At 39.3% G+C, this 12,407-nt stretch overlaps 1 protein-coding gene across 3 annotated transcripts in view; it reads right to left on the reverse strand.

The window, feature by feature from the left end:
- Positions 1-441: 441 nt before the first annotated feature.
- TBC1D12 (TBC1 domain family member 12) overlaps positions 442-12,407 on the reverse strand; it is a 143,203-nt gene continuing 131,237 nt past the window's right edge. For 2 of the 3 annotated variants that reach the window (XM_030809240.1, XM_030809239.1), the window contains 3 exons: positions 12,209-12,318; positions 2,911-3,169; positions 442-1,578 (listed from right to left, as the gene is read on the reverse strand). In XM_030809240.1, coding sequence (XP_030665100.1) covers positions 1,510-1,578; positions 2,911-3,169; positions 12,209-12,318 — 438 coding nt within the window. In that variant the 3' untranslated portion in view covers positions 442-1,509. The remainder of the gene's footprint in view (positions 1,579-2,910; positions 3,170-12,208; positions 12,319-12,407) is intronic. The other variant, XM_030809241.1, reaches the window with a different exon arrangement.

Raw genomic sequence — 12,407 nt, forward strand, 5'->3', positions numbered from 1 at the left:
AGCACTACTTCCTAGAGTTGGCAGGGAAATCATCCATTTCTTGGCGGTTGACAGAAGGCTGATCCAAAAACACAGTGAAGAGATGTTCCCATTCCTCAAAGTATTTCACCTCCATGGGCATGAGGATTTAAAACCTGCTAAGTTCCCGAACCTATGCAAAGTGGCCAATGTGAGGAAGCAGAAGTTGGATAACTCATTCAGAGGCTACCAATCTTCCAAAGAGTCACTATCTAGACTAGCCTATAATGAGGTAGACGAGGCAGTATCAAGACCTTCCTTGAAGAAAGCAATGATGAGTAAAGAAGATGAGGATGGGTTATAGGCAGCATTTAGTGTACCATGTGAAGAGATTAAGATGGCACTGACACATAAAGGAATCAATAACAAGACTAATCTCCTTACACAGCTTCTTCAGGCAACTGAATCAAGAGATAAGATGTAGACTTAGAAAAAAAATTACCTTTTTCTTTTATTCTTATTTCCACTGATTAGGAAAAATTATGCATAGAGTTTTACAAGTCACAGATTTAGCTACATATTAGATTTCAAATTTCAAACTGGAGTTAACAAATTTTGTTTCTATAGACAGTGGAAGAATTGTAACTAAAAAATATGAAGTCTTGCCAAGTAGCATGCTATTTAAGAACTCTCAGGATTCATTACTTTTTACTCTTATCACTGAGAAACATCACATATGTTTTTGGACTTACTCTCAAAGTCAAGTCTTCAATCCACTAAAGTGCAAAGAACTTTCCTTCTACCAGTTATTTATAGTTTTCTTAATGTGAAATTATTAGATGAATAATTTGTTAGACTAGAACCAGAATGGCTAAAATTCTCTTGAGTGATAAGGAATTCCTTAAGGAAGACAACAAATTTCCGTTAAAAAACAAATGGACACGATACTATGGAAAAACATCTAAACAAACAACACACAATCTCCCACCAACATTTCCAGTTCCTAGGTAACTCGAATTTGCCCCAACTTGTGAATGAAGATAAATGACATCTTCAGTGACTTAAATCATTTACAACCAATTTTGTTCATTACTGGTCTATAATATCTTCAAAAGGTCAGAACTAGAAACAATGTCTGTACTATAGTACTTTGGAGGTTAACAGTAGTATTTAACAATCCTACTCTAGCCTCCAGAGTATCTTTGTGGTAACTGTTACAAAAGAAAAGATGTAAAAATTTGAAGTATCTTCAAAGCTATTTAAAAAATTTATTGCATTAAACTGTTTACTTCAAATTGTGGAGTATAAACTCACCATTTAAGCTTTTTCCTTTGAAAAATGACTCTACCTACAAAATAATAGTTTATTAATACTGTCAATAAGTTACTTATTTCATTTACTTCAGCCATAAAATGTAAAATCAGCAGTTTTCCACCTCTTGATTCTTTTAGGTATCTCCAACATTTTCTTCCACGCCTTTTACATAGGAAACAAAAAGCCTTTATCCAAAAACCACTTTTTCTATGTCAATTAGTCTGTCAATTTTGAAGACTAGCTTTTCAAAGCAGGACTACTGTTCTTGTCTCCTTCTTTAATATCCTTCATTACAGATGCAAAGACCTGAAAATTATAGGAAATAAAGATTAATCCTCAAAAACTACCACCCAGATTAAAGAGATTTAAATAACTATAGTTTATAAACATGAAAAAGCTTTATTATACTTAACTCTGTCCCCGAAAGTGTGCCATTCTTAAATCCCCTTTATTTTTTTCTAATCATGAAATATGATTAGATTCCAATTTTTACCAATTGCTAACTATTCTGAAATTACTATTTGGTAACATAACATTTTCTGAACCAATAAGACTGTGAATTTAATAATGTCAATTGTTTATATCATTCATGGATTGAGTGATACTGCTATCCTTTTATGTCACTTAACTTAGATTGCCAATACTTTTACTTTCCTAACAAGACTAAGCATCTAAAAGCCAGGACCATACATTATATATTCTTTCAACTACAAACCCTAGTACACAGTAGGTATTTAATATAATAAAATTGTTGTCTATTTGAAATACCAAAGTAATAACTACTCTGGCAAATAAATGACTACTGTGGGTTGTACTTCACTAAATTGATATTATTGGACTTACATAAAATAAAGCCCGGCCGGGTGCAGTGGCTCACACCTGTAATCACAGCACTTTGGGAGGCTGAGGCGGGCAGATCACAAGGTCAGGAGATTGAGACCATCCTGGCTAACACGGTGAAACCCTGTCTCTACTAAAAATACAAAAAATTAGCTGGGCGTGGTGGCACGTGCCTGTAATTCCAGCTACTTGGGAGACTGAGACAGGAGAATCGCTTGAACCCGGGAGATGGCGGTTGTAGTGAGCCAAGATCACACCACTGCACTCCAGCCTGGGCTACAGAGTGAGACTCCATCTCAAAATAAAATAAAATAAAACAGGCCAGGTGCAGTGGCTGACGCCTGTAATCCCAGCACTTTGGGAGGCCGAGACTGGTGGATCACAAGGTCAGGAGATCGAGACCATCCTGGCTAACACGGTGAAACCCCATCTCTACTAAAAATACAAAAAATTAGCCAGGCGTGGTGGCGGGCGCCTGTAGTTCCAGCTACTTGGGAGGCTGAGGCAGGAGAATGGTGTGAACCCAAGAGGCTGAGCTTGCAGTGAGCCGAGATCATGCCACTGCACTCCAGCCTGGGTGACAGAGCGAGACTCTGTCTCAAAAAATAAAATAAAATAAGCCCTATGTTTGGATAGCTGAAAAGTGGGCAATTTGATTTAAACTCTTGCTTCTTAGAAGTCAAAAATTATTTTTAAAAGACATATTTTTAAGCACTAACTTTTAAGAAATACCTAACTTTTTTACAATAAGTCAACTGCTTTAACACATCTATTAAAGATAGGAAAATATCACTCTACCTGAGTCCATTTTTTGGTGCTATTCTGCATCTGAATGGCTGCAATACAACTGAACAGCTTTTCCGATGTGATATCTTCTGGCAATTTAGTTAGAAACTGTGCTATATGAATAAAGTCCATCTGCAGGAGAATATCTTCATATAATCGGAGGATTCCTAATCCAGTCCTAAATAAAAATTCTTCCCCATCTCTGCAAAATACATCCCAGACTCGACAGGCCAGATCAAGTGGTAGTGATTTGCTATATAGTGTGAAGATCCTAAAATTAGAGGGAAAAATGGTCACGGAAATTTTTCATTCATTAACTCATTTACTCAGTATGCATCTCTATAAAAAAAGAACAGTGCTTAATTAGGGATAAGAAGGCAAATAAAATATGGCTTTCCCATCCTGGCCAACATGGTGAAACCCCGTCTCTACTAAAAATACAAAAATTAGCTGGGCATGGTGGCACACACCTGTAGTCCCAGCTACGTGGGAGGCTGAGGCAGAAGAATCGCTCGAACCCAGGAGGCAGAGGTTGCAGCGAGCCGAGATCGTGCCACTGCACTCCAGCCTGGTGATAGAGTGAGACTCCACCTCAAAAAAAAAAGGCTTCGTCCCTCAAACTTGAGTAGTGGGAAATTAAATAATAAATAACAAAATTATGTGAATTTACAACCTTATGTAGAGGAAAGGCCTAATATATACTAGAGTGGTAGAACAGTCTGGTAGTTAAGGGTATGAGCTATGAAACCAGAATGCCTGAATTTGAATCTTGAATTTGCCACTTATTAGTTGTGTTACCTTGAGCAGGATAGTTGTCTTTACTGTGCCTCAGTTTCTTCATTAGTAAACTATAAGAAAACTACCTACCTCTCAGGATTGTTTTAAAAATTATAGTAGTTAATAAATGTAAAAGTGTTTACATCAGTGTTTGGCATGTAAGAAATGCTAAATAAAAACTATTATTATTGTATGAAGAACCCAAATATCATCTTTTAGTAACCTAATATAAACTCAAAGTCTGACTTCTCTCTTTTCTGTTCCCCTTGCACAAACATCCGGTTTTGTTTTGTCTTTTTCCTCCACCCAGCTTTATTTACTACTTCTTTTGAAGCATGTATACCTTCCAGTAGAATCACCAAAATGGTTTTTCCCAACCTTTCTGACAATGTCTGACCATGTAATTCCTTATCCAGTGGTTCTCTGGGAGCCATTCTGGTTGGGGGAAGTGGGGAGAGTAAGTATTACAGGACTTGTCTTGAAGTTGCCTTGGCAAAGAAAGTACACAATTGTTTACACCGATTGTGTGTTTATTTGAGGTAGTGCTGATGGGATTTGAGGAAGGGAACTAAAAGCTTCCTCGCCAAAATAATTTTTAAAAAAAATCCTTTTGCACTGCCACTTATTCATTCCCATCCCACAAAAATGTCTCTGGGATTTGTATATAATAAACTCAACAGAGACATGAAACAAAAGTTCGTCCCTACTTCTTAAATTACAAACACATATGTAATCATATGACAAAAACCACTTTTGGTAGTACAAAACTCAATGTTCAAAATGAGGAGTGCCTAGGCTCAGGTTCTAGTATACAGTACTTTTTTTTTTTTTGAGACGGAGTCTCGCTCTCTCACCCAGGCTGGAGTGCAGTGGCGCGATCTCGGCTCGCTGCAAGCTCCGCCTCCCGGGTTCACACCATTCTCCTGCCTCAGCCTCTCCGAGTAGCTGGGACTACAGGCGTCCGCCACCACGCCCAGCTAATTTTTTTGTACTTTTAGTAGAGACGGGGTTTCACGGTGGTCTCGATCTCCTGACCTCGTGATCCGCCCGCCTCAGCCTCCCAAAGTGCTGGGATTACAAGCGTGAGCCACCGCGCCCGGCCTGTACTTGCTCTTTATTAGTTCTCTCCTGTCCCCACATCAATTGTGATCCTGCTGTCCCCCATGCTCACACTTCTCAAGACTGACAATGGAGGATTTTTTTTTCCTTCTTAATGGGATTAGTATTTTAACTTGGATCTCAGTCCCATAATATTAAAAAACCCTTCTCTCATTTTCTTGGGTCCTTCCCTGAGTAACTCTAATGCTCTTGGGGGATGGGAAGAGAATACATTGAAAAATAACTTAATTTTTTTTAATGGAGTTTTGCTCTTGTTGCTCAGGCTGGAGTGCAATGGCAAAATCTCAGCTCACCGCAACCTCCACCTCCTGGGTTCAAGCGATTCTCCTGCCTCAGCCTCCCGAGTAGCTGGGATTACAGGAATGGACTACCACGCCTGGCTAATTTTGTATTTTTAGTAGAGATGGCGTTTCTCCATGTTGGTCAGGCTGGTCTCGAATTCCTGACCTGAGGTGATCTGCCCGCCTCGGCCTCCCAAAGTGCTGGGATTACAGGTGTGAGCCACTGTGCCCAGCCAATAACTTAATTTTTAAAAAAGCCTAAATCAGTCGGGTCTGGTGGCTCATGCCTTTGGGAGGCCAATGTGGGAGGATCGCTTGCATCCAGGAGTTCAAGACCAGCCTGGGCAACATAGTGAGACCCCATCTCTATAAAATAGCAAAAATTAGTTGGGTGTAGTGGTTTGCCTGTAGCCCCAGATACTGGAGAGGCTGAGGTGGGCAGACTGCTTAAGCCTGGGATTTTGAGGCTGCAGTGAGCTGTGATCACGCCACTGCACTCAGCCTGGGTGACAGAGTGGGACTCTGTCTCAAAAAAATTAAAAAAAAAAAAATCCTAAAGCAAAGAAGATCTGAGAAGACACATTTGACCAATGCCATTATTTATTTTTCTACATTAAAGCTTAATACCATTTACATGAAACCCACTGGTTGTGAATTGTTAAGAATTAAAGTTTAAATATGTCATCTGTACTCTTCCCCCCTCCTCAAATTATCATGGGAATTCTTTTTTTTTTTTGGAGACACAGTCTTGCTCCATTTCCCAGGCTAGAGTGAAGTGGCAGGATCTCGGCTCACTGCAACCTTTGCCTCCCAGGTTCAAGAGATTCTCATGCCTCAGCCTCCCGAGTAGCTGGGATTACAGGTGCCTGCCACCACACCTGGCTAATTTTTGTATTTTTAGTAGAGACAGGGTTTCACCATATTGTCCAGGCTGGTCTCGAACTCTTGACCTCAGACGATCCACCCGCCTCAGCTTCCCAAAGTGTTGGGATTACAGGTGTGAGCCTCTGCACCCATGTGTATTCTTAACAACAACCTGTCTTAAGATCAACTGCTCCATCTCTTTGGCAAAATTCACCCACCATTCTATAATCTACTGGGTATTGCTTAAAAGGCAAACTCTCTAAGTTAAAACAAAAGATTTTCAACAGAAAAGATGATGAAAGACATTAGTGCCTAAATAAGACATCATTCTTCTATCAGAAAACTGGATACATTTATAATAGGTACAAAAATAATAAGGATAAACTTAGGAGTAAATTTAACCAAGGAGGTGAAAGACCTCTACAAGGAAAACACTGATGAAAGAAATTGAAGAGGATACAAACAAACGGAAAGACATCCCATGTTCATAGATTGGAAGAATTAATATTGTTCAAATGACAATACTACCCAATATAATCTATAGATTCCATAAAATCCCTATCGAAATACTAGTGACACTCTTCACAGAAATAAAAAAACCATCCTAAAATTTATATAAAACCCCAAAAGACCTCAAACAACAAAAGTAATCTTGAGAAATGAAGAAAAAAAAAAGCTGGAGGCATTAGACTACCAGACCTCAAAATACACTACAAAGTCATAGTAACCCAAAAAGAATAGTACTGGCAAAAAAACAGATACATAGAAAAATGGCACACAATAGAGAACCCAGAAGTTAATCCACATTATCTATAGCCAACTGATTTTTGAAAAAGGTGCCAAGAACACTAATTCAGGAAAGGACAGTCTCTTCAATAAATGGCGCTGGGGGAAAAACTGGATATCCATATGAAAATAAAACAAAACAAAACTAGACCCCCACTTCTCACCCTATACAAAAGTCAACTGAAGATGGATCAAAGACCTAAATGTAAGACACAAAACTATAAAACTATCAGAAGAAAACATAGGGGAAATGCTTCAGGACATTAGTCTTGGAAAAAAATGTTATTAGTAAGATCTCAGAAGTATAGGCACCAAAACCGAAATTAAACAAATTCCCATTTTAGATTATATCAAACTAAAAATCTTCTGCACACCAAATAAAACAATCAATAGCATAAAAAAACCCCACAGAATGGGAAAAAATATCTGCAAACTATTCATCTGACAGGAAATTAATAGGCAAAATATATGAGGAACTTAAACATCTCAACAGCAGAAAAAAAAAAAAGGCCAGGCACCATGGCTCATACCTGTAATCCCAGCATTTTGGGAAGCTGAGACGGTGGATCACTTGAGGTCAGGAGTTCCAGACCAGCCTGGCCAACATGGTGAAACCCCATCTCTACTAAAAATACAAAAATTAGCCAGGTCTGGTACACACCTGTAGTCCCAGCTACTTGGGTGGCTGAGGCACGAGAATCACTTGAACCCTGAATGTGGAGGTTGCAGTGAGCCGAGATCGTGCCACTGCACTCCAGCCTGGGCGACCGAGACCAGAGAATGACTCCATCACACACACACACACACACACACACACACACACACACACACACACACACACAAAATCAATCCAGCTAAAAAATGGGCAAATGATCTGAACAGACATTGCTCAAAAGAAGATACACAAATGACCAACATATATATTTTAAAATGCTCAACATAATTAAGCATCAGGAAAATGCAAATCAAAAGCATAATGAGGTATCCTCTTACCCCAGTTAGGATAGCTATTATCAAAAAGACAAAAAATAACAAATGTTGGCAAGGATGCAAAGAAAAGGGAACTCTTATACACTGTTGTTGTGAATGTAAAGTACAGCCACTATGGAGAACAGTATGGCGATTCCTCAGAAAACTACAAATAGAACGACCATATGATCCAGCAATGACACTACTGGGTATATACCCAAAGGAATTGAAATCAGTATGTTTAAGATAGGTCTGCACTCCCATGTTTATTGCAGCACTATTCACAATAGCCAAGATATGGAATCAACCTGAGTATCCAACAACAGATGAATGGATAAAGAAAATGTGGTACATACACACAATGGAATGCTACTAAGCCACGAAAAAGAATGAAATCCTGTCATTTGCGAGAACATGCATAGAACCAGAGGACATTATGTTAAGTGAAATACCCCATGTTCTCATTCATATGTAGAAGCTAAAAAATGCTAGTCGCTCTCTTTTTCTTTCTTTTTTTTTTTCTCAGAGACAGGGTCTGGCTCTGTCGCTCAGGCTGGAATATAGTGGTACAATGTCAGCTCACTTGAGCCTCCTAGGCTCAAGCCATCCTCCCACCTCAGCCTCCCAAGTAGCTGGGACTACAGGCGATGCCACCATGCACCATACAGCTAATTTTTGTACTTTTTGTAGAGATGGGGTTTCGCCATCTTGCCTAGGCTGGTCTCAAACTCCTGAGCTCAAGTAGTCAGCCTGCTGCAGCCTCCCAAAGTGCTAGGATTATGAGCATGAGCCACTGCACTGGCCAGCTGATCTCATAAAAGTAAAGAGTAGAACAGAGGATACTAGAGGCTGGGAAGGGTGGAGAGAAGGAAGAGATAGGCTGAAATTTTTTAAAATATACAAAATTACAGCCACATAGGAGGAATAAGTTCTAGTGTTCTATAGCACTGTAGGGTAACTACAGTTAACAATAACACATGATTTCAAACAGGACAACTATACTGAATGTTCCTAACACAAAGAAATGATAAATGTTTGAGATGATGGATATGCTAATTACCCTGATCTCATCACCATACATTATATGTACAGAAACATCACTATGTACCCCATGGATATGTACAATTATTATGTGTCAACTAAAAAAAAAATTTAAAAATTCAAAAGAATGAAAAGAAAAAGAAATCTTATTTTAATTCCATTAAACCACATAGCTTAAGAAATTAACTTTTAGAAAATGTAATATACATTGTTACATTGTTGCAATTATGGTTTTTTTGTTTTGCTTTTTTTTTTTTTTTTTTTGAGACGGAGTCTTGCTCTGTAGCCCAGGCTGGAGTGCAGTGGCATGATCCCGGTTCACTGCAACCTTGGCCTCCTGGGTTCAAGCGATTCTTGTGTCTCAGCCTCCCGACTCACTGCAACCTTGGCCTCCTGGGTTCAAGCAATTCTCGTGCCTCAGCCTCCCGAGTGGCTGGGACTACGGGCATGGGCCACCACATCCAGCTAATTTTTGTATTTTTAGTAGAGACAGGGTTTCACCATGTTGGCCAGGCTGGTCTGGAACTCCTGAGCTCAGGTGATTTGCCCACCTCGGCTTCCCAAAGTGCTAGGATTACAGGCATGAGCCACCATGCCCAGCCATTATATTTTCCTTAAAAAATGTTTCTTTATATTGTATAATACTTGAACAGCAATGATTCGACCTTCACTATGACATCCTACTTCCGCATCTCAATTTCTTCAGCTCTAAAATGATGAATTTGCATTACTTCCAGTTCTAAAATCCCACCTCTCTTACAACTAAAAAAACCCTAAATATTCTTCTTCAGTAAAATCAGTATTGATCATGTTGTAGTTAACTTTATAAAGAATATGGTTTCTGGAACTGGACTGCTGAGGTTTTAGTTTCTATTCTGCCATTTATTAACTGTGAAATATTAGGTATGGTACTCAAGCCTATCAAAATTTCAGTATCAATTATCCAGGCATGGTGATGCATACCTGTAATCCCAACTACTCAGGAGGCTGAGGTGGGAGGAATGCTTGAGCCCAGGAGTTCCAGGTGGGAGGAGCTGTGATTGTGCCACTGCACTCCAACCCAGGCAACAGAACGAGACTCTGTCTCAAAAAATAAAAAATAATTTTTTTAATGAAAGAAAAAAATAAAAAACAAAATTTCAGGTTCCCCATCAGTAAGTGATATAAATTACAGTACATATCTTTTTTTTTTTTTTTTTTTGACGGAGTTTCGCTCTGTCTGGAGTGCTGTGGCACAATCTCGACTCACTGCAACCTCCAACTCCCTGGTTCAAGGGATTCCCCAACCTCAGCCTCCCAAGTAGCTGGGACTACAGGCATGAACCACCACACCTGGCTAATTTTTGTATTTTTAGTAGAAATGGGGTTTCACCATGTTGGCCAGGATGGTCTCGATCTCCTGACCTCGTGATGTGCCCGCCTCGGCCTCCCAAAGTGCTGGGATTACAGGCATGAGCCATCACGCCCAGCTTTACAGTACATATCTTATGTGGTTGTTCTGATTAAACAGAAAAAAAGTATGTGTGGTAGAAACTGGCTGTTTACCAAACCATTTCTTTTTCTTTCTGGGCAAACAGCTAAACCACATTTTGCATCTTCACTTGCAGTTAGTTGTGGCCGCATGACTGAGTCCTGGCCAGTGGAATGTAAGAGGAGGAGATGCGTAATACCTCCAGGCTTAGCTTCCCAAAATCTCCCCTTGTGAGTCTCCTTGTCCTCTCCCCTTCTGTGAAAACCCTGGAAATGCCTTGTTAAAGATGGTGGAAGTACAAAATGGAAGGAATGTTGGTGCCTGAATTACAGTTTGTAGGAGAGCTGTATGCCTATTAGGAACACCATTAATATCATTAGTCTTAATATGACAAATGAAAAGTCTAAAAAACTTTGAACTTTAAACACAAGTAATAAAATGGTGATCCTGTCTGCAGTATACATGATTTGGCAACATACATAATTTTTTTTTGTAATAGGGTCTCATTCTGTCACCCAGGCTGGAGGACAGTGGTGCAATCATAGCTCATTGTAACCTTAAACTCCTCGCTCAAGCAATCCTCCCACTTCAGCCTCCTGAGTAGCTGGGACTACAGGAATGCACAACTATGTCTGGATAATTTTTTTATTTTTATTTTTTGTAGAGATGGGGTCTTGCTGTGGTGCCCAGGCTGGTCTCAAACTCCTGGGCTCCAGCAATCCTCCCGCCTCAGCCTCCCAAAGTGCTGGGACTACAGGCATCAGCCACTGCACTTGGCCTTTTTTTTTTTTTTTTTTAAGCTAGAGAAAGTCTAGGAAATAAAATTGTGTGTGGAACAGTAAAAATCTGAGCTATTCATATGTGTAACTTGGAGAAAGTATATTGTATTTACATTTATTACATTTTTTAAAAAATTTCAGACAATATATAAGAAGGGAGATCAAATTAAAAAATTCAAATTGGTGTCATCTTGGGGAAAAAAGCTGGATAAAGCCTTGAAATAAAAAGAAACAATATGAAGCCCTTAGTAAAGAAACACTATAATAAATATCATAAGCCCTTGTGTGTTAATAATAAAATAAATAGCAACTAACTTTGAGAGCTTAGTATGTGCTAGGCATCGAATGAGATAATCCACGTAAAACACCCTCGCTACAACTATAAAGATAATATTATTCCCAATTTATAGACAAAAAACTGAAACACAAACTGAGAGATTCTGATTTCAACCCAGAGGCTATGCTTTTTTTTTTTTTTTTTTTTTTTTTTTGAGATAGAGTTTCGCTCTGTTGCCCAGGCTGCAGTGCAGTGGTGTGATCTCGGTTCACTGCAACATCTGCCTCTCAGGTTCAAACAATTGTCCTGCTGCAGCCTACTGTGACTACACCCTGCTAAGTTCTTTTTTTTTTTTTTTTGAGCCAGAGTCTGGATCTGTCACCAGGCTGGAGTGCAGTAGCGCAATCTTGGCTCACTGCAACCTCCCACCTCCTGGGTTCAAGCGATTCTCCTGCCTCCGCCTCCCGAGTAGCTGGGATTACAGGTGCATGCCACTATACCTGGCTAATTTTTGTACTTTTAGTAGAGACAGGGTTTCATCATGTTAGTCAGGCTGGTCTCGAACTCCTGACCTTGTGATCCACCCACCAAAGTGCTAAGATTACAGGCGTGAGCCACCGTGCCTGGCCAAGACTAAGTTTTTGTATATTTAGTAGAGGGGTTTCACCATGTTGGACAGGCTGGTCTTGAACTCCTGACCTCAGGTGATCCGCCCACCTCGGCCTCCCAAAGTGCTGAGATTACAGACATGAGCCACCACGCCCAGCCAAGTCCATGCTCTTAATCAAATGCATCCCCACAAAAATTTGGAAGTTTCTAAATTTGTAAAAGAAGGCTCTTTATACGTAAAATCCTGCACATGAGATTTACTCTAGTTCCTAAAACACACAAAAAGTTATACTTTATTTCCTTTTCATTATTATATATTATGTATGTTATGACTTACCAGTCTATCAAGTATATATCTGGTGTAAGACTGTAAGATTTGAAGTGAAGAAATAATTTGGAGAGATTTTCTTCAAAAAATACTTCAAATGTCGCAAAATATTTCAACATCTAAAGATTAAAAAATCAATACAATTATGAAAGTATATACTCTAGAAATAAAGAAATTAAATGCTTAAACACTAACAGGAAATCTTGCT

The sequence above is a fragment of the Nomascus leucogenys genome, chromosome 3 (genome assembly GCF_006542625.1).
Source record: "Nomascus leucogenys isolate Asia chromosome 3, Asia_NLE_v1, whole genome shotgun sequence".
Taxonomy (NCBI): Eukaryota; Metazoa; Chordata; class Mammalia; order Primates; family Hylobatidae; genus Nomascus; species Nomascus leucogenys.